This window comes from Lupinus angustifolius, chromosome LG11 (genome assembly GCF_001865875.1).
Source record: "Lupinus angustifolius cultivar Tanjil chromosome LG11, LupAngTanjil_v1.0, whole genome shotgun sequence".
NCBI classification, from domain to species: Eukaryota; Viridiplantae; Streptophyta; class Magnoliopsida; order Fabales; family Fabaceae; genus Lupinus; species Lupinus angustifolius.
This window is the reverse complement of record NC_032019.1, coordinates 3855427-3878946: the sequence shown is the minus strand read 5'-3', so window position 1 is coordinate 3878946 and position 23520 is coordinate 3855427. Positions and strand designations below refer to the sequence as shown.

At 30.9% G+C, this 23520-nt stretch overlaps 4 protein-coding genes across 6 annotated transcripts in view; 3 read left to right on the top strand and 1 right to left on the bottom strand.

The window, feature by feature from the left end:
- LOC109360020 (inducible nitrate reductase [NADH] 2-like) overlaps window positions 2895–23520 on the bottom strand; it is a 32305-nt gene continuing 11679 nt past the window's right edge. The window contains exons 5-6 of the mRNA XM_019604757.1: window positions 15958–15966; window positions 2895–2910 (exon numbers count right to left, since the gene is read on the bottom strand). The gene's annotated coding sequence lies outside the window, so the exon portion shown is untranslated. The remainder of the gene's footprint in view (window positions 2911–15957; window positions 15967–23520) is intronic.
- Window positions 6828–13524, top strand: LOC109360027 (flavonol synthase/flavanone 3-hydroxylase-like). 3 transcript variants are annotated; one of them, XM_019604768.1, is made up of 4 exons: window positions 6828–7315; window positions 7994–8321; window positions 8567–8797; window positions 13501–13524. In XM_019604768.1, exons 1-3 carry the CDS (start codon window positions 6852–6854, stop codon window positions 8777–8779), a joined length of 1005 nt encoding a protein of 334 aa, XP_019460313.1. In that variant the 5' UTR covers window positions 6828–6851; the 3' UTR covers window positions 8780–8797; window positions 13501–13524. The 3 variants fall into 3 exon arrangements, with proteins under 3 accessions (XP_019460313.1, XP_019460314.1, XP_019460312.1); XM_019604769.1 differs by lacking the exon at window positions 13501–13524 and adding an exon at window positions 10824–10829 and having other exon boundaries at window positions 8567–8794; XM_019604767.1 differs by lacking the exon at window positions 13501–13524 and having other exon boundaries at window positions 8567–8803.
- LOC109360029 (pathogenesis-related protein 5-like) lies at window positions 10919–12768 on the top strand. Its single transcript, XM_019604771.1, has 3 exons — window positions 10919–11026; window positions 11369–12032; window positions 12258–12768. The coding sequence occupies exons 1-3, from the start codon at window positions 10966–10968 to the stop codon at window positions 12391–12393; spliced, it is 861 nt and encodes a 286-aa protein (XP_019460316.1). The 5' UTR covers window positions 10919–10965; the 3' UTR covers window positions 12394–12768.
- LOC109360022 (uncharacterized protein At1g04910-like) lies at window positions 17213–23289 on the top strand. Its single transcript, XM_019604761.1, has 10 exons — window positions 17213–17769; window positions 18282–18366; window positions 18586–18653; window positions 18756–18844; window positions 19528–19725; window positions 19890–20094; window positions 20243–20410; window positions 20795–20962; window positions 21662–21852; window positions 22956–23289. Exons 1-10 carry the CDS (start codon window positions 17371–17373, stop codon window positions 23167–23169), a joined length of 1785 nt encoding a protein of 594 aa, XP_019460306.1. The 5' UTR covers window positions 17213–17370; the 3' UTR covers window positions 23170–23289.

The following is a 23520-nucleotide window of genomic DNA, read 5'->3' as shown; positions in this document are numbered from 1 at the left end:
GGAATAGGAGTAGGAGATGGGTAATGATGAAAACGACGTTATGATTGGTCGGCGGGGACTATGGGCGCCGACTCTCTACTCTCCTTTCTTAATTTGAACAATTAAACAATGATATTGTCTCCCATTAATAACAAGGAAACAAAAACAAAAAAAACAATTAATTTTTTAATTGATATAATATATATTTTTTAGTATGAGATATAATTTTGGATATAATTTAATATAATAGATATATTCTTATTTTAATTTATTTTTTAATGGATATAAAAATTGAATACGTAGTACCATATAATAATGACTCTAGATGGTTCAATCAGTTTGACCACTGACCGGATTCGAAAATGACTCTAATTTACACTCTTAATTGAATGTTAGTTGAACCGCTTTGAACCGAAAAAATTTCAATATAACTGTGTTAAACCAGAATAACCCGGGAAGTTAAATGAATAATTTACTTAAAATTAAAAAATAGAACACTACTCTAATATTTTATTTTACTTCGGTCCAAAAAATATTATATCGTTTGTGATGTATAGTTTGTATTTTATAAATTCAAATATAAATTTTGTGCTAAATTTATGATTGAATTTATTCAATTGGTCTAATATTCAATTTTTTAAATACACTTTTAAAATAAGAAGATAATAAGGATAAAATAAGAAAATAATATTATATGGTTTTTGGTAGAAATAAAAAGATATTAAGGGCAAAATAGGAAAATACAAATTACACCATGATGGATGGTTATTTTGTGTTTTCCCTTTATTAATAGTATAGATATAGATAATAGTATAGATAGTATAGAAATATAGATGAGATATGATTTTAGATAAATAATACTCTTATCTTAATTTTCTATCTCTTCCCACTCTAATCCAATTACAACAATTTTTTATTACTATTTCGGTCCATTATAGATATTCTTATTTTAATTTATTTTATTAATATGAGATATGATTTTAGATAAATATTACTTTTATCTTAATTTTCTATCTCTTCCCACTCTAATCCAATTACAACCATTTTTTATTACTATTCCGGTCCATGTGGGGGAAATGATGAAGGGAGGGTGAGAATAAATGCAATGTTAGAAGATATAATGAATATGAGTTTAAAATCTATAATCAGTATTCTTATGTTATATTAATGTAAATATTAATTGAAAGATTTGAAGTATATAGGTTGCTTAACTTACTTCACATGCAAGGAATAAGAATTTCATGGACAAATTCTTTCACGCCTCAAGTCATTACGCCATAATAGTAAAACAATAATATTTAAAATTGTCATTTAATAGCGCTTTTGTGGCGCTTTCTATGTGAGCGCAGTAGTACATAAGTTATATTCAACAGCGTTTTTGTATCGAGTGCTGTAGAAAGTACATATTTAACGGCGCTCACTAAGCAAGCACGGTTAAATATCTACTTTCTAAATAAGACAATATATCCCTCAAACCTTCAGAAGAGGATCACCTGTACCCATTGGTGTCCCCAATGGTGTACCAAACCAATCAAAATGGGTTATTTTATTGGAATTTGTTTTTATAAAAAACATAAATTAATATTTTATATTATTTTATGAAATATGATTCGTTAGGGACAGGGGACAGGGTTTTTTGGGACAGAGGATTCTTGTCCCAGACCTTCTATCAAACACAAGATAAGCATGTCCAACTCCACCATATTTATAATAGATTTGTTAAATGACCAACGATTTCAACTATATTCAACCTTAACACATTCCAATATTATTAAATAACATATGAGTAATGAGATCTTATGCAACTTGTTCATTCTTTCTCATTCAATGTTCACCATAGCCAAAAACCTAGAACATCATAACTGCATAACTTCACAACAGATAAAGATGACACTATAGTGAAGAGAGAAATAAATGAGTTAAAACAAGATAACGATTTATCTTATACTTGAAGAGAAAAAATCAAAAATCGATAACTTCACAATAGCTGCATAACTTCACAACAAATAAAGATACATTATTAGTGAAGAGAGAAATAAATGAACTAAAATAAGATAACGATTTACCTTAAGCTCGAAGAGAAAAACTAAAAATTGATAATTTGCTTAAAGAGATAAAATAAAAACAAAAGAAAAAAAATAATGTAACTTATGGAGAAGAAGAAAAGTAAGAGAAGTAATTAACTGGGTGATATGTATTATTGTGTGAGGTTTTGTTTTTGAATTTAAAAAGATTTATCATCACTAAAACAAACATTTAAAACAAGCATTTAACAGTGAAGAATTGTTTTAAATATATGAAGACCTTTAACAACGTTTTTTTTTTAAATAAGGGATGTTAAAGATAACATTTTTAATCGCATTTATTAAAGAAGTGATGTTTAGATATATGAAGTATAACATTTAACAGCACTTGCTTCAATAAGCGCTATTAAAAAAAATCATATTTAACAACGCTTTCTTCACTAAGCGCCGTTAAAGATAACATATTTAATAATGTTTTTTTTTTCAATAAGTGTGCTGTTAATTCTCTTTCGTCTTACATTATCAATACATAAGTATTGTGGAATGAGTATTGTTAAATATCAATTATGGCATAATAAGTTCTTTAAGTGTAGTTGGATTGGTGTGTAACTTGTAGGTTAAAGCAAGGAATTTTTGTGATAGCTAGCTAGTGCACACATTATCGAGAGAGGCTTGTTGCATGTGCATCGCTCATACCATTCAATTCCAATTCTTGTTTTGGTAAAAGAGATGACTTTACTGTTTTTATTTTTAAAAAAATCTCCTATATGCTATGTGGACGTCCAGTGTATGCATAATGGTGTAAAAACATCTTTGATATATTTGAGATTTAAGTTTAGATTGGTGTATTATACCATTTGTGTATTCACTACCTCATTCCATTGATAATAAAATACTTGTGTATTCACTACCGCATTCCATTGATAATAAAATACTTATGTGTCGCCTTTGTATGAAGTGGGTGGACATCTGTTATCTTATAAAAGTGTGTCACTCAATATGCTACCATCTATGATTGGTCAGAAAAATAATTAATTATTAAAATTTTAATTTAAATATATTTTTTCAAACAATTACAAACAATAACATATAAAATGGTACATTTTGTAGAACAGCAAATGTACTCCCGTACTAAGGTTAGGTAAGGACGAATGGACTATAAGGTGGAGTCAAGTGATTTAACTACAAAATACAATGGATGCATGGTGATAACTGATATTGCCTTTAAACATATATATATTAAAACTCTAACAACAACTATGAGTATGATGTAACAAAAAATATTGTACAATCAGAATTGATTTCCCCTATTGGGGAAGCTTAGTAAATTTGCGGTGCCTGTATTCAAACAAAGGTTTTGTTTGAGAAATTTCGGTAGATTTTTATCACTGAAATTGCCTCCACATATATACTTCTAAACACAAATCTTTCTCCATAACAAATAATACCAAGACATACACATATGATCCTTCTGCACCAAGCTGCTATGGAGAACACTCTTGTACTCCTCTTTGCTTAAGCACCTGCTGCCCCACAAAAATTACCAGTCATGTTACTATGTTTAAACTTTGAGTAATGTTAAATTCTCCTACCTATAGAAAAATGACATATATCACTTATAAATTAATTATTAATAAATAAAGATTTCATTATAACATATATCATTTTCTTGTACGTTTGTACGTAAGATGATGTACTGTAATATATCATTTCCTTAAACTTTGTTCTTTTTTTGAAGTTCTCTTGTAAGAGGATGTAATATGAATTCTTTAAACTTTTGTTCCTTTATTTGAAGTTCTCTTGCTTTTTCTAAATCAAGTAAATTAGGAGTCCTAACAAAGTTTACCTTAGAGCAAAAAAATACATATCTACTCTTAAACTATTTAGTAGATTGAGATCTAACAGTATCTTCTTTTTTATTCGGGTTTTATTTTATAATTTATTATAGTTTTCTACGAAATAAGAACAACATTTACATTTTTCTACAATAACAAACATTATTCTTATTCAGTGATAACTTATTTATTCCAATCTCATTCCTAGAAGGCTAAGACTAGCTAGCCATGTGAGCATATTTTCTTGATATTCCACCCATATCATTATACTACCAAAATTGTTGGAGTTCTCAAATTGTAAAAGTGGGAACTCAAATCTTGACTCTTCTGGACTAGGACTAAGCACATTGTATTTGCTCCGAACTGCATTTTGCAAGTAATTTGAGGCCAGGAACATCATTTGGGGTGAGTATAGTGAGGGGGCAGACATATTAGTGTGAGGTTCAACTCATTAATAGAACTCTTAATGCTATGAAGATAAGTTTGTATCTTCGTTTTAGTTCTTTATCGAACAAGATCATCTGTTCCACAAATATACACTAAATAATATAACTTAGTTTTTATGTTTGATTAAATGATGCATTTTAATTGATATGAGATATAAATGGAGTCACATAACTCGAACAACATATGTTCATTCTTCTCCATCCACCGAAATGGATTTCAAAACCTTCCTCTTTCATACTGGAACAATTAATAGTATATTATATTTAATTTTTTCTTAAATAGCAAAGATATAATGTAATTAACTCAGTGGCTTAATTGGATTACCATTTTTATGAGATATTAATAGGATGTAACTTATAAACTCAGCATCTATTTCTGTGAGGTGGAACTTAAACAAGTCTTTATTTTATTAATTAATTGACAAAAATATAATGTTGCATCCATTTCAGGAAATTGTATAAATAAATTAAATAATTTTGTGTCCATTTTAGAGTTGAAAGTTATCTCATTCTTTGTTAGCTAAATTGATTATTTTGTGGATAGCCAAATAATACTTGAGAACTTCCTATATAAGCTTCCATTTCCAAAAGTACATTTTATGTTTAGTTCATGTAAGTTATGATTGTTATAAAAAATATTTAATAATTAAAATTTTAATTTAAATTAAGTGGATGGACTCATAGACCTAATACTTTAAGATTTTGGATCAAGATTTAGTGTCAACCTCACTTCTATGCTTCTTTCACTTAGCTCATAGATAAATGTTAAAATTCATAGATGAATATCTCATAACAAAAGGGTGGGCTCCATCTATTTCCCTATCCTTTAGTTGTAGAATTATATTTTTAGAAAGCATAATCTAAGCCCTTAAATTTGTAGTTTCTAGAATATATATTTCTTACCTACCAACAGTGCCATGTCTAGAACCACTCATCTCAACCACTTCCAAAATCAAAGGTTTACATATTATCCCTAGATAATCCAAATCCGTAAGATATAAAAAATAATGGAGAATGTTTTTCAGGGAAACATTAACAAGTAGCTGTCATGGACCCATGTTGAGAATAATAAGGGCAAGCAAGTCCCCCCAGTGACCTCACTACAATAAAAAGTTGTATGTTATGGTGATTATATGATAGCTACAGTTCATTTTACTCTTAGCATTTTATATTTTATGATGATTATATGATAGCTATTGTTATTCTTATTTTAATTTTTTATGCTAGATTTGCTTTCACTACCGACGTATTTATACTTGTGCTTGTAGTTTTTGTCCTATCTATCAAAACATTTATATTTGTTTTTTATTAGCAAATGTTAATATATTATTATTTTGTTTTGAGATAGAGGTGAATTTATAACCTCCTTCCATTTATTTATTAAACTTTTTATCCTAACAATTAGTCCATATTTCCCTCGACATCTGTATTTATATTTTATTTTAGAAATCGCTATCTAAATATTTACACTGACTTATTATTATTCTCATTATCTAAACATTTATATTTGTATATTATTTGACCTCCATTATCCAACAAAATTTGGGTCTGCCATCGCCGTAAGAGCATTGTATTTGACCTATAAAATACCGTTTTTATAAATCAAGAGGTATTGATTTTAGTCTTTTAAAAATGGTTTCCTTGTTATATATTCTTTAAACAATGTTGCTAGGACTTTCATTACGACAAATTTTTCATATGAAATACATGAGAATGTTAAATAGTGTTTGACGATATCATTAAGCTTTTAAGGATAGAATAAACTTCCTATGGGTATGTGCTATATCAATATCTTGAAATTTTATAATTTGTAATGTACTTGAACAAAATTATGCGATACTTTCAATGCTTAAACTATCCTAAATCACTCCTTAACATAACCTAAAAATATAATATCCACAACCATGTTTCCAAAATCCACGTGCATGACGAGTAAATATAAGAATTCAACACACCGCTCATCTCACCTACTTTCAAAATCAACCGTCTATGGATTATCTCCACTAAGATAATATATATTATAATAAAAAATGAAAAGTAAAATTGAAAAAAAAGTATAGCGGAAAATACCTTTTCATCTTTATTGTAAGAAATTATTCAAAAGATTTTTTGGTTTTTTTATAAGACACTTTATATTTCTCTATACAACATTTATTATTATTTTTCATTTGCACATATTAAAAGTTTTGACTATCTAGATTTTTTTCGGAATAAAACTGTTAAATTTTAATTGAGGAATAATATTAAATGAGAGTTTCATTGTAATTTTATAATATTTTAAAAAATAATCATTTTCACTAATACGTATACTTTATTTCAAACTAAAATAAATGGAGTGATTAAAAATAAAAAATTAAACAATTTCATTGGTTTGTGTTTTAAAAAACCCTAAAATGAAATTTAAGAAGTACCCAAGTCTTGTACTAGATTAGTGGTCCACATTTTATAATAACAACTAATTCATTTAATGTTCATCGTACCTTTGCTACTTCTTTTCATTAGTTTGGTAGGTAGGAATTTTCCTATTTAATTCAAAATTTCAGAACCTCCAGCAACAAAAAAAGAAAATGGAGTTGCTAAGGGTTCAAACCATTGCTTCCAAGTCCAAAGATGGTGCAATCCCAGCCATGTTTGTTAGGTCAGAGACAGAGCAACCAGGCATCACAACGGTTCATGGTGTTAAACTCGAGGTTCCCATAATTGATTTCAACAACCCTGAAGAAGGGAAAGTCCTTAGTGAGATTATGGAAGCATGTAAAGAATGGGGTATGTTCCAAATTGTGAACCATGAGATACCAAGCCATGTTATAAGAAAATTGCAAAGTGTTGGAAAAGAGTTCTTTGAGTTACCACAAGAAGAAAAGGAGCTATATGCTAAGCCTCTTGGGTCAGATTCATTAGAAGGTTATGGCACAAAGCTTCAAAAAGAGGTGAATGAAAAAAAAGGTTGGGTGGACCATTTATTTCACATTATTTGGCCACCTTCCTCCATTAATTATCATTTTTGGCCTAAGAACCCTCCTTCTTACAGGTTAGTTCGATTGTAGTTTATGTCATTGTCATTGCATGCGCATTCTATAATACTTAAGACTTTAATATTTATGTATTGTCAGTGTTTTACGCTGATCATCCACCATTGATTTGTATTATTTTTGTTTGAGAGTCAATAATAATTAACAAATGAGTGATACATGCATTTTTGTACGATCTCAATTATGGAAGAGATTACCTATCCTAAATAGTGTCTCATTTCATGTCCCAAATCAATCAGAATGTTTCATTTTATTACTTTTTTCTTTTAAATTTTTTATTGTATCCACGTGTTAATATATGATTGACTTGAGACAGAGAATGAGATACCGTTAGAGATAAGTGATCTTAATCCCTCCTTTATTGTCATTCCCAGTTCAAAACATGATCATATATTTATTGTTCAACTTGTTCCTTCCAAGACAATAAAATATTATCTATCCTCTATTTATGATGTTCATGGTTATTTATGATGTTCATGGTTATTTAAGAAGTATATATACAACCTAATATAACTTTCATACCTTCTGGTGATTAAGAAAGGTTATAATAACCAAATTTGTGACAAGGTCCATTATTAATAATTCATGGATAATACTATAATTTTTGGATACAATAATAATACATGTCAATCAATGGTGGAGTGTTTTATCTATCAACACATTTGATTTTGTGGCAGGGAGACCAATGATGAATACCTTAAGTACCTACATGGGGTGGTTGATAAACTGTTCAAAAGCATGTCAATAGGGCTAGGGCTTGAAGAACATGAGCTAAAGAAAGCTGCAGGTGGAGATAACATAATTCACCTTTTGAAGATTAATTACTATCCACCTTGTCCATGCCCTGATCTTGTTCTAGGTGTACCACCACACACTGACATGTCCTACATAACCATTCTGGTCCCCAATGAAGTGCAGGGCCTTCAAGCCTTCAGAGATGGCCAATGGTACGATGTTAAGTATGTCCCCAATGCCCTTGTTATTCACATTGGGGACCAAATGGAGGTATCTATTTATATTATCTTACTCACTTCCTTAGTAGAAGATAGAAAAAGAAGTTAATCGTCAATTTGATCATTGAAAATGGAATCATGTGTTTATTTGGACTTTGAATTGTGAAAATCAAGTTGAGCCCCTAGCTTAGAAAACAGTCATCAAACCTAGTCCATGAAATTAAAACCTTCATTTAGTTCTAAAATTGTAGTCCATTGATTGGTCAATTTGGTGATAGTATATGGGTGATGATGCAGATACTGAGCAATGGGAGATATAAAGCTGTGTTACACAGAACAAGAGTGAGCAAAGAAGAGACTAGAATTTCGTGGCCAGTATTCTTAGAGCCTCCACCCGAATATGAAGTTGGTCCTCACCCAAAGTTGGTTAACCAAGACAATCCTCCAAAATACAAGACCAAGAAATACAAAGATTATGCTTACTCTAAGCTCAACAAAATCCCTCACTAAATGAACCAGCAGAACTAAAAATAATAGAAATTGTGAGTCATACTCATGTTTGTTATTATAGTTGAATAATTCTCCAAATGGATGTGAGGGTTGTGAGAAAGAAGTTTAGGTCTGTAGCTAATGTTGGATGTTTAATGTTGGGAGTTTATTTTATTTTCCTAGTGTGTTTACCACGTGTCACTTTTTTTATTGGTCAAAAAATGTTTTATTATTAAATTTTAAACTTAAATATATATTTTTCAACTAATCAAAATAATTGACACGTGATGTAGTAAATTATTTTAGTATATCAAATGTTGACTCGTTGTGTATTATGCATTTTGCTGTTGTCATTTTTCAATTAAATAAAAAAATAGCAAGTTGTTTGTCGTAATTCATTTTTTTTGGTACAATTTCATTAGGCAATTATGCATTGCTGATTATTTAAAAAAAACATATCCATAATTTTTAATTTTTTGTTGGTTTTTTATTTAATAGATAAACAACTATGTGAAGATTAAAATAAAAAATAATTTATTTAATTAAAGAATACTATTTTTTAATTGGAATTAAAGAATGGTAATGTAACGAACAAGATGTTAATCTAATTATGTAAGGTTCTATTAAATCTTATAATAATGAAAATGTCAACAGTTTGATTATTATGAACGACACTTATTGGAAGTGACAGTCATGCACTAAAAAGGATCAGTTTACACAAAAAATTGTAATGTAAAAAGTGTGTGGAAGATAATATTTTACTGAAAAATACCATAGTTAAAAATAATTGGACAAAATTCTTATGGCCAGTTATAGTATTAGCTTCATGGCAATTGCATTTGTACTATTAACACAAGTGTGTACAGGCACCTGCTGGTGAATATTGTATGTTACTATGTATTCAATTTTTATATATCTCATTTTTTCGAAATATAATGTATGTGTTGTGTGTCATGTATTTTATATTATATTTTTTGCGTGTTTATGATATTGTTCAATTTAAAGTGAGATATATAGTTAATTAATGTGTTGGTGATGATTACTTATGATTATATGATTTTTTGTAAAAATTATATAATGTTAAGGGCAAAACAGGAAGTAAAAATAACATCATGGTGAAAATAATATCATATTTTGCTTTTATATATATAGTATAGATAATGAGTAGAGAGCTGAAAATATATTTTGTTACGAACCGAATGCTTCTGGTGGGCTTTCTTGTACTAGAGTAATCAAGCATTACAGCATTATGCAAAAAAACTTTGTACAAATCTCAATTTTGTAAAGTAGTAGTAGTAGCTTAACATTGTTGGGGACCTACCTTATGTTACATTTTTTATAGCAATTCTTCAAAATTTTCAAAGACTAACAATATACTATATCAGTTGCTTTATAATAACTATTTATTTTTAAGTAGTGTTTTTTATTGAGATAATTAAATTAAAAAATAAAAATTGGTCGGTCTCCAACAAAAAGAAATCATCGACCATAACAAGAAAATCAATGCAAAGACGCAATTTTAATTTTTTATTTATTTAAAAAAAGCGTATATATAATTCCTATGCGTGAAAAAAAAGAGAATACATATTTGTTTTTTTAATTTTGAACTGGAAAGGAAAATATAGGTTACCTCATCAAGCAATTAGTTTTTAGGAGTGGTGATAGGCATATCGGAGTGCAATAGCCCCAATTTGTGTTTATTTTTTACAATCAAAATGTGTCATTTTTGCAGTTTGATCTGGTTTTTAAGTCCATTATTTAAGTTGTTGAAGGCTTTATTGTTTTTTTTTTGTGTACAAAGAAGGCTTTATTGGGTCTGGTTCAACTTTTCGCCACTCTTTTTGAATTACATTATCATAGTCTGTAAAAAGTATATAAATATAGTTTAGTTGAAAGTTTTTAAAAAGTTTACAAATTTGATTAGCTTAAGTTTAAGATGAAATCTATTGCCACGTGTAATACTCATCATATAATAAGTACTTGAAAGTTTATGTGAAGGATAGAACCTGATTAAAAACTTGCAACTATGTATTAGGAAAAGAACAATCATCTATTCTTTTTCATAAAATGCATACCTTTTGTTGCTTGATTCACTTACCTTCTTTCCACACGTATTCTTTTTTCAGCCCAGTTACACCTTTTATATCCACATATGTTGTCACACCTTTCCTTGTGTATTTCATTCCCTTAAACAGAAAAATAGAACCATGGCATTGCATCCTCAAATGATGATAACAATTTCTTTGGTTATAACCATAGTTTTATTAGGTAACAATGGCTTGGTAGACTCAATTTCTATAGAGATTTTATACATAACAAATTTTGTACTAGTCCTCTTGTTACAAGAGAGAACACATTTTTTTAAGTTGCATACTAAATTCTTTAACATGCCCAAACACACATTATTTTGTATGTATATTTTCTTAGTTTGTTAGAAGGTAGCATTTGGTGCATGAATAGAACATGATAAAACAATTTTGCTATCTTGGGTTATACCCTTCCCCTGTAACTAAAATATTTTACTTTTCAGTCTTATACTAAATGCTATGATAGTTTTCGTCATTTATTTTGGTTCAATGAGTTTGAGTTCAACTATATTTGTGAACACAGGACAAAGAACATGTGAATCTGCTAGAGTTTTCACCATAGTGAACTACTGCAAGGAGACATTATGGCCAGCAGCGATACCTGGTGACAACTTCAATGGTGGAGGTTTTGTTCTAAAACCAGGCCAATCCTCTGTGTTCACAGCCCCAGTTGGGTGGAGTGGCCGAATTTGGGCTCGAACCGGATGCAATTTCGACAAAAGTGGCAATGGCAATTGCCAAACAGGTTCATGTGGCACTAGTCTAAAATGTGCAGGTGCAGGAAAAACCCCAGCTTCACTAGCAGAATTCACACTAGCACAATTGGATTTCTATGATGTTAGTCTTGTTGATGGCTTCAATGTGCCAATATCTATAAAACCCTTACATGGTAAGGGAAACTGCACCACTGCTGGTTGTGACTCTGATCTTAGAACCACATGTCCCAAAGAGCTCTCACTCAAATCTAATGACAAGACTGTTGGCTGCCGAAGCGCCTGTGATGTATTCAACACCGATGAGTATTGCTGCAGAGGAAATTTTGGAAACCCTTCTACTTGTAGACCTACATTTTATTCCAAGAAGTTTAAGGATGCATGCCCAACTTCATATAGTTATGCATATGATGATCCTAGTAGTATTTGCACTTGCCAAGGCACAGATTATATTATAGCCTTCTGTGCTTCAAGGTTTGTGTACTACAAAACTTATATAAAGTAGGGTTATGCTTATAACATTAATGTTATATGTATAATTAATTGGACAACTTTCTAGACAACTTTTCTTTTCATAAGGTAAAGTTTATAAAGTTGGAAGGGAAGTTGTCTAGAATAGATGTTAATATTATTTTTATTATGGACAAAATGTTTGGTGCAATAGATTAATTGAACAACTCTTTGTCTTTTGGATTTCAGGAAAAAACAGGTGTGTACTTATCATAATAAGAAGCTTCACTGCAGTGGATCACAAGGCTTAAAGTCATTGATTGGAAGTTGGTGGATTGTAATGCTAACTGGTTTTTCATTGCTTACTTTGGGGATTGTATTCTAGATCCTGTTAATAATTAAAGACAAAATTTAAGTACAGTTGTTTTAAGTGTTTATGTGCTGTTTTTTTCCCAATAAAAAAACATAACAAGTTTTAACACTTCTATGTTTTTTATTGGAAAACACTCAAAACAGCACCATAAGTACTTAAACAATTATACCTAAGTTTTTGTCTAAAAATACAGTCCAGTTTGTACATATGGAACCAACTTTTTTCCCTTTCTGTTGTGAGGATGTTAGAGAGTGTCTGACACGTGGGCGTGTTGATTCCTGAAGTTGTGATCATGTTCAAGTTTGCTGCTATATTTTAATAGTTGATTCATATTCTTTGCCTTAAATTTGAGGAAAACAGTGATGTGAACTTGGGGTTATTCTTATGCTATTCTTATTCATCAATCTTTTTCCTGCTAACAAAACATGCTATACATTTTGTTGAATAGAAAACAATAGGAAAGAAAAATGGTGAAAAATATCATTTTCTACTTTTTGGTTCCAACACTAAATAGGAGGAAAGAAAAGATATGTACGAGTCACACAAAAAAATTCCTCACTGATTTGGGAAGAAAATGAAGGAAGGAAAACCATCGAAAATTTTAAATTTGTCTTTTCATCATGAACTGAAAGAACAATAATCTAGGTGAAAATATAATGTAGTAAAAAAATTTGTTTATAATAATCATTTTTATGTGAAACTAATTAACTTATTTTTATTTTCGTTGTTTTTTAGCTCAAAGATAAATAATAATTATGTATGCTAAAAGATGGAGTGAAAATAAAAAAAGAAATATCATTACTTGAAATTATCAACAAGGTAACAAATATAAATAAATTAGAAAGATAAAACACAAATATATAGAAGTGAGATGATTAAAAATATAAAAGTGATTATCAAATATGAGTTATATTTTCTTTTAAATATATTAATGAGAAGAAGATGCATATATGATATTAATGTTTTTTTTGAATTTTATAAATAAATATTGTTATATTAAACTTAGTTAAAAATATTAATTAATATTATTAAAGTATATTATTTAGTTAAGTAATTTGAAATTTAAAAATTAGATATACTATATAATGTTATATATATAAATAATAATAATAATAATAATAATAATAATAATAATAATAATGTCACTTATGTCATTTTCAACATATCACGTATAAATGTGTTTTTCTTTCTTCTCATTTTTTTTCATTTTCAATCATATCAACTAATAAAATTATCATCTCATTTTTTACCACTTTTCTTACTTTCAACTCTTTTTCCTTCCACTTTCTTTCTTTCCACTTTCATTCTCAAACCAAACATTGGAACATGTTAAAGGGGCAAAAGCTTTTCATCTTGGCTAAAAACATGTCTACCATGAAAAAGCCATTATAAAAAAACATTTTACTGCAATATAGCAAACAACATAAACAAAATGTGTGGTGTGAGATCCACTCTCTCAATTCATACTATAGACGGATTAACTCATAATTATATTGTTGATCTAAATTGATTGCAAAATCATAATTGAAAAAAAAGAAGTGGATCGATCCACTCTTTTTTGGGAGTGGCCCATAATACTTAACTTTGGGTCAAGAGGTTAGGAAAAGTAAAGACAAAGGCATTTAGATTCGATATATATCAAAAGAAAGAGAAGACTATTGTGGAGAAATAGGTAGAAACAATCAATAAAATATTGATAATATGTTAACAATTAATTCTAATTAAAATTTAGTCATAAATAATAACATCAAAAATATAATTACACACACTTATCTCTAAATATAATGTATAATATTCAAATATTCTCCAAAGATATGGTTCATACTTCATACAATAAATTGGCACCTGTATTTCTTACACCATTGGCCCCTTAACATTTATAAGCATTATATATCCTCCAACTATCAATCCCACTCGATTATATAAGCATTCAATTCTTAATTATTTAGATTTCTGCTTTTTGCTCCTTAATGGATTTTTCTATCAACTTATAGGATCTGAGTTCTGACTTTTGAGATCTATTTGAAAATGGAGAAATACTTGCATGAACCTAGTATATCCCAATATAGATGACCGATCACCTTATTAATTATCATTTCCATATTTACTTTTTTTGCCTCATATTTGAGGTCCCATTATAACCATATATTTGATGGTATGAAGAAAATTGAACAGGTAGCATTTAGATGTGCTCGTATATAAATCATTGATTGACACACCTAATCTCTAACAATTTGAAGAGTTATAAAACATGTCATATCTTGCCATTTTTTCAACTTAGGTTTGTATTACTCGAATTAATAACCACCCATCGATAAGGGAAGGGTATAAAACAAATTGATGTTTTTCCAAAAAAAGTTTGACTCCTCCATTTTGTATGTATCAAGATTCCAGGACATCTCCAATCTTAATTTTTGTCTAGAGTTAGATATTATAGGAATGAGATTTGCTCCAATAGGGAGAGATTAGAATAAGCTATATAACCCTCCCCGTTTATACCAACTTTTACTTTTAAAATAAAAATAAAATCTTCTTTCACATTATCCTATGATCTCGAAGATAGAGATTTTATCGATGTTTACGAGGAAAAGAGATATGGATCTTTCCTTTTTATATTAGTAATTATTATTGTATTGTTATGTTATTTCCTCCTTCAATTCACTTTTAAATTTTTTATTATGCCTGTATCCCAGTCTGCAATGCATGTGCACCCAAAAGTATTAGTGGATAGAGCAATTTGATTAGTTTTATCCTTATTCTATTTATATGCTTCATTATAAGAAAACACTCCATTTAGTAAATACAATAAATATGTTAATTTGCATTAAATTTTTATTTTATAATATATCATTTATCCCTATGATTATTAATTTTTTCGATTGCTTACATGTAGATAAGAAAACTATTAAATAAAGATAAATTTGAAAGATAATTAATAATACTCTCATGAAGTTTTAAAGGGTATGGAAGCACAAAATTCTGCAAATAAAACTAAGATGCACATATTATTGTCAATCTATGATTAGAGTAACAGAAACGAGGTGTGACACATTTGTGATGGGTTATGGGCTGTAATTAACTAAAGGGTTTGACTAATCTGATAAAGCAATTTAAGAGTGTAAACATTCTCCTGTACACCAACAAATTTGTATAATACATTTTTGTATGGAAGAAAGGGACAAAAAGAAATCAAAGGTGCATATAATATTAGACATGTCTAAAATATATGTTAGTAATATAAAACTTAGCTAAATTTTTAAAAAGATGAAAAGAATCAAGTTTCAATTCTTGTACATGACAGTTATTAATAGGTACAACCATAGCTATACCAAAATGATCCCATTTTGTTCTGCAATTGAACTTTAGAAGTGGTATAAACATTTGAAGATTCGTAACTTTGTTACCAAGGACAGAAAATTACAAATCTGTTTGTGGCTTATAATTGCTTGATTCCTTCAACGGATTTTGAGGAAAAAGTCTTAATTTTTGAAAAAATTGGTTTCACATAAATATTAGAGTGCCTATATTTTTTAGTATAACTTTATCGCCCTGTATAGTGAGGTTAGTCCTCTTAACATGAGTTTACTTTCTACTTCATAGTAATTGAACTAAGTTAGGAAAACAAATATATAATATCTGTTGAATCACTTCGATACTTTTAGTCTAAACCATATATAGCCTTTCTTTGGTTGAGGTAATTTTGAGTGGAAAGAAGATGAGAGGAGAGAATAAGAAAATAGTTTTCATTTCTCTCTTGTTTAGTTGAAGAGAAGAAATTATGGTAGGTCCCACTATAGTTTTCTTCTCCTCACATTAGGAGAGAAAGTGAGAAATCAGAATTTGAATTTAATAAATGATAATTTTGTCCTCATTATCAAAAAATTATAATAACACATAAAATTGAAAAAACACTTGCCTTCATTTGGTTGGAGAGAAGGAGAAGAATAAGGAGAGGAGAGAAGATGACGAGAAAGTTCTTATTTCTCTCCTTTGGTTGAGGAGAGAAGATAAGAGGAAGTGAGACTCACCAAAATTTGTTCTTCTCTTGTATGAAGAGAAAATGAGGGAGGAAGAGTGAAAGAGTAAAATTACTCATTTCTCTTATTTTTCTATACAACCAAACAACACAAAAATTCTTTATTTTCTCTCTTTTCAAGTTCTTTCTCTCATATTTCTATCTTCTTACTTTCTTCTCTTCAACCAATTGAAGCATTAATTTTGCATATGTTTCTAAAAATAGTATTTAATGTGTAGCTATTATTGTAATTAAGTTTCAAAATAATTTTAAAAATGTGTATTTATTAATTTTAGCAATAAAATTATTTTTAAATTATAATTTAGTGTTAAAACTAATATGACAAAAATATTATATTCTATACAACAAATATTATTTTTCTTTCTCTTCTCTTTCTCTTACCAAACAACTATTAAAACCTATTCACTTTCTCATCACTTTATCTCTTCTCTTCCTCTCTCTTCTCCATCAACAACACCTACTGTTTTATTACTTAAAAAAAGTTAAAATATTTGAAAACATTACTTCATTAACATAAAAATACAAACTCAGCTTGTTAATAAAGGCATGGCTCAAATAACATAAAAATACAAACTGAGTTGATAAATAACTCAAGCATTTGTGTAATGGATACTCAGGCACCCATTGGTGATTCGTGTGTGCCAGGTTACTGTAGTTAAAAACTTGGAGAAAAAAATGTACAAAAAAAAAAAAACTAATCAATACATTATTCAATATTTATTAAAAAAAATAAATAATAAATAATACACATATTATATTCAATAATTTTATTGTTTTACCTTTTTCATCTTCACATTCATCAAAACCCAAACCTACTCTCTCTCCTGGACCAAAAAAATCTGACACCAAAGAACCCAACAGCAAAAACAACAACAACAAAGCTTCACATTTCACAATTTCACATTACACGCACCATTGTTATTCTCTTTCCCTCACCACTTTACTTAGACACTATGAAATCCAAAACTCAGGTCCACAACGGAAATGTCCACTCAACCGACACTATCGCCGGTGTAGGAGCGGGAAGCAGCAGTTCTCCAAGTCCGCCACCGTCACCACCACCGCGGCGCCACTCCGGTGTTTCCCGCTGCCGGAGGCGGCCGCGTCAGGCTAAATCCTCATCTCACACAACGCACAGTTTCAGAACATTAGCTGCCGGGATCATAGGTCGCCGGGGAGTCCGGTACTTCTTCCTTCTTCCTCTTCTTTACATCTCTGGTCTTCTCATGTGTGTTGGACCATTCTACGCGCTCATTCGGCAACCGCCTCTTCCCGGTTCCCGGTACCGTAGCCACGAAGTGTTCCAAAAGCTGTGGCAAGATATTGAGTCTGATAATTCTTCAGCTATTGAGGTTCGTTCTTATTGTTTGGACTCAATTCTAAAATTTCGCTCGTTTTTTTGCGTTATTTAATTATGATCCATCTTTAAGTTCCTTTATAAGGAGAAAAAAAGAGTATGAAAAACGAGTACACTTCAGACTTGAGATCATTAATAGGTTTTTTTTGGTTTTTGGAAAAGGACGTGTGAATTGGTTAGGATCAATTTCATTTTCACTTGATATGAGAGTGTAATGCAGAATAAGCCAAATTATTCTTTATTGATATATTTCAGGTCAAGTTGAGGTAGGTAACTAAATATATGTATTGTTTTGGAGCCATTTTATTTTTCCGTGTTGGTGTCACATAGACACATACCTACAATTCACAGCAAAGAATTTCACATTTGTCATTGGTGAATTATTCTTTTATTTTTTTCTTTTTAATTGAGTTGTTTTGATTAGTAACTAATTTTACATGCATAACGTGAGACAAGAGAATATTCTCATCTATAGAGAGTGCTGATCCTTTCCTTTTGTGTTTGCAGTTGTCTTCTGTATGGAAGTACAAAAGGAAGTTGAGAGAGCAGAAACCTTGTCCAAATTTGACTGCTCTGCATCAAGAACATTTTGGTATGCACATAGATAATATGGTATTCCATTGATTCGTATTACTGTTGCTGTAAAGAGGTTGTTTTTAGCTGTTCTTTACCTGTCCTAGCATCGGCTTTTAGTCTTTTACTATGCATATCTATTCATGGTCAACATTTTATGCTGCTAATGTGAATTTTGACACAAAAATAAAATAAACTTAATATAGGACATTGATCTGATGTATTCTCCTAATTTCAGTGTCCCCTGGCTTGAATGGTTTTTTAATTGTGGAGGCCAATGGTGGTCTTAACCAGCAACGTTCTGCGGTATGACCAAATTTTTTTTATTGTTGGAGTTTTTCATTTTTATTTTTATCTAAGACATGAACTATTTTTCACCATTGTACTCCTTAATTCGTCTTTCTGTAGATTTGCAATGCTGTAGCTGTGGCTGGACTCTTGAATGCAATACTAGTTATACCTCACTTTGAATTCCACAATGTGTGGAAAGACCCAAGGTGACCACTTCACTTAGTATCTTTAGCTTTGAACCTTAAAGGGTAGATCCTAATAGTCACGCTTGAGAAATTTTCAACACATGAATCTAATTTCAATATTTGGCTTAGTAATTGTCAACAATTGCTGGATTTCACAAAACCGTAACACGAGGCTGAGGTGGAAAATAATTTTTATCACTTAGTTTAATAGGCATGTCTATGCGTCACATTTCTGTTTGCACAAACAGAAAAGGAAACTTTCTAATGTTTAGGGTTTTTGTGGTGATAAGTCTCATACTATGTAAACTTTCATACCGTTTTGTAGTAAACAAATCATTACATTTAAACACTTTCCTACAAAGAGTGCATATTATTATTGGTTTGTATGATACAAATAATCAACCAATTACAAAACCTATATAATTTAGGACCAGAAGAAATAATTTAGCCCCTTTAACTTTTTTGGTACGAGTGACCTTCCTGATATGGTTGGTCAAGCATTAATTGAATTTTGTAACGAACTAAAAAGGATGAAATTAAAATGTACCTTTTTGGGTATGCATGCTTTCCTTATAAAATAGCCTGTAAAGACATTAATAATTAAAAGTGTTATATAGTGAGCATTATGATGCTTTAATGACTTCTTACAATCCTAATTTTATATCTGCAATCACTGTCTCTAAGTAATAATATCTCTCTTTCAGTGAATTTGGGGATATATATGATGAAGATCATTTTATATCCACGCTTGATGGTTATGTGAAGGTGGTTAAAGAACTGCCTGAGGCACTTATGGAGAGGCATAATTACAATATGAGTAATATCACTAACATCAGAGTTCAAGCTTGGGCTCCAGTCAGTTATTACCTAGGAGCTGTTTATCCTGTCTTGCAAAAAGAGGGGTTGGTATTGAGCCACTTTCTGCTATTTTCTGATTCATCTATTTTTATATTTTTTGAAATAATGCAACTGGAATCTGAAATTAGACATTTGGCACTGTTTGATCTTTTGCAAATAATTTGATGAAAACTAAATTTTTTTTTTTTAACTTGGTTACCTGGTACAGGGTTATTCGGATTACTCCATTTGCCAACCGTTTGGCAATGAGTGTCCCTCCACATATTCAGTTTCTAAGATGTCTTACTAATTATAAAGCATTGAGGTTCACTTCTTCCATATCAACACTAGCCTCGAAACTGGTTAACCGAATGATAGAGAAGAGCTCAAGGACAGATGGAAAGTATATTGCTGTGCATCTTCGCTTTGAGGAGGTACTAATGGTCATTCTTTTTTAGCCCCTGATGCACATTCTATTTTATTGAAATCTAGTAGTTGGTGTCAATATATGTCTCTGTCGGAATGGTGCAGTAATGATTCAGCTTTATGCAGTAATAATTGCTAATTCTTCTCAACATGCAGGACATTGTAGCATTCTCCTGTTGCATTTATGATGGAGGGGAGGCAGAAAAACTGGAAATGGATTTAGTTCGACAGAAAGGGTGGAGGGGCAAATTTAGAAGAAAAGATCACATCATTCGACCTAGCTTCAATCGAGTTGATGGAAAATGCCCACTAACCCCTCTAGAGGTACTTATACTTTTTTCAGTGCTTCTCACTCTCAGAACTTAAATACTGATTACTTTTTTCTTAACTTAAATATTGCCAGTGTATGGGCCTTGCCTGTTTCATATGCTGAAGTTATTGACTTTCTTAAAGAAACATTGTCATTATTTCTCATTGCAGTAACCTTTTCCCATTCAGTAGTTTTTGCCTTTTTTGCCCCACCAGTTTTGTATGTTTTTCCTTTAGTGGAATATTGGAGGAGTTTTTGCCTTTTTGGCCTCACCAGTTGTATATGTTTTTCATTCAGTGGAATAGTGGAGGAAAATCAGAGTAATGTATGCAAATTGGAATTGTTTCCTTACTTGGGAGACTGATGACTGCTGCATATTGTTTTCGTTAACCATGTAGGTTGGGGTGATGCTACGCGGCATGGGATTTGATAGTAACACGTCAATATATTTGGCTTCTGGAAAAATTTATCATGGTGAGAGATATTTGGTTCCTTTAATAAAGATGTTTCCAAATCTGCATACAAAGGAGTCTCTTGCAACATCAGATGAGCTTGCTCCTTTTTTGGTAAAGCTCCTTACTGGTTGAAAAAATAGACCGATAACAAATGTCATGCTTAATTATTATTTCTATTAAACTGGATGGCTACAAAGCTCTTCTGCTTTTGTTTTACTTTTATTTCTTTTTCATAAGAATGGGCGGACTGATGGAAAACATACAGATTTTTTATCCTTGTGGTGATGGAAAACATATTTAGGAAGTCAATCAAAACTATAATTGGCATCCCATATATGTATCACTTAAGGCCTTGTAGTAAGAAAATTGATAGCCATTGAATCGGATTTAGTGACACAGTTGTTTATTTTTGTAGATTTGGCATCCCATTTATGGATTTCTCAAATGTTTATGATTGTAGATTTGGGTTGGACCTGGGATCTATATATACTCAATCCATCTGAAAAATGATTAGCTAAACTTCATTTGTGACATCTTTTTTGGGTTTTATGTTTTGTATTCCAACACTAAGAATGCTTCATGTTGTGTTTTTCTCTCCACTCCTCACTCTCATGGTTTTTGTCTATCAATGATTGGTCATATAAGTAGATTTTTAGTGTGACTTTTGTGAGGTTAAAAATTACAATAACAAAAAACCTCATGCACGATTTAATTTAACTGTGTTCTATTATACTATTTCATAGAGTGCAAGCTGTAATATTTGTTGGGTGTTTCCAGTATGCTCTGATGCTTGATTTCACTCTTTTCTAGGGTTATTCCTCCCAATTGGCAGCACTGGACTACACAGTTTGCTTGAATAGTGAGGTTTTTGTGACAACTCAGGGCGGTAACTTCCCTCATTTTCTGATGGGACATAGAAGATTCCTCTATGATGGGCATGCTAAGACCATTAACCCTGATAAGCGCAAGCTTGTTGTTCTTTTGGATGATTTGGATATTAGGTATACTTTCTTTTTCCTGCCTCTCCCTCTCATCCTGCTTTCGTAGCCACTCTACATTCCACTAAAACATTTATTTATGTTGCTCCATATATCCTGTATTCATTTAGGCTGTCTTGATAGAAAAATAATAAAAAATAGGTATAGATCAGAGTTATTTGTCTGGAATCTGTCTTAGAAGTTCAATCCTGTTAACTGATTGAGATAATCAGTGTTAAGAGATTTTTCCCCTGGACATAAATGATAACCTTGCAATATGTATAAGTTGATGTAATCACGTTATTCACGTAGCTATATCGTCAAACATGGCTTGATTTTGGTATGATAGTTGTTGCCCGAACATTAATAGTAACTAGATATAGACCAGACTCATGAACCTCTACTTTATAATTCCACATCCAAATATAGGATGTTCAAAAAAACTAGTTGGTAAAAAAGGGCAGCCCATTGTAGGAGACTCTGATCTTTTGGAGCCTGGGTCAAAAAAAATAGTTGGTACACGGGAATTTTTTTTCTAGGCCCTAGTCATAGGATTAAAGCAAGAAGCCGATCCTTGACGCAACGGTAAGGTTTTTGCCTTGTGATCTGGAGATCATGGGTTCAAATATGGAAACAGTCTCTTCGTTTGTGAGGGTAAGACTTTTCACATCTACTCCCCCTAGGTGGGAGCCTCGTGCAGTGAGTCACTCCTTCTATGGTCATAGGTTCGGAGTTTAGCCTATTAACCAAAAAAAATTACTATTTATGTGTTGTATTTTGATGCAACACAACTTCCCAAAAGCAGTTTTGTTATAATACGAGTAAATCCTGACTTGTTAGAACTGCCCACTAGCAACAAGTTTCCCAGCTTATTGCTTACTTTGTTTTTTAATTACATTATGTTTCAGCACTATTTTGTTCAACTTAAATTAAACCACAAATAAATTGTCTCTAGTTATTGCCTACTCCTTGCTGCATCGTTTATTTTAGTGTAGTTATCATTTGAATTTAGTTTGACATTTGGAGGCTAGGCTATGCAATCTTTTGAATTTAGTTTGACAGTTGGAGGCCTAGGCTATTCTGATAGACACTACATGATACGAAATATCTGCACATTTGTTTTGCAGTTGGAGAACTTTCAAGGAGCAAATGGAAGATATGCTCAGCGAAAGTGACCGCAAAGGAATCATGGTACCCAGAGTTCGAAAAATCAACAGAAAAACTTCTATCTACATGTACCCCTTACCAGAATGCAGGTGTCTACAGCAGTTTCTTGTCAATCAAATCGACCACAATCTAGACGTTCCCAATAATTACAGTAGCAGACATCTTAATAGATGACATGCTTCATTTGTCTAACATCTGTGCTGCACTCATCAACTTTATTTTAGTTCCTATTCCATGGCTTTGGTGTGTTTCAACTTCCAGTTCTAAGGTTGTGAAGTTGCTCACTTGTTTGGCAAGATGGGGTTATTCTGATAACAAGAGAGATTTCTATTTTTGTGTGATTGGCTTCGGCAACTGCGTGAAGATTTTGTGTGCATAATACATATTTTACATAGTGGGACAGTTTTCTAGCCTTCATTGTAAAGGTTGAGAGTGGCAAGACTACACCAATTCGGTGTCCTATGGCAGCATATGGTCATATAGCAGAACTTAAGAATCAAGTATAGAGTTGTATTTTGATTTTTT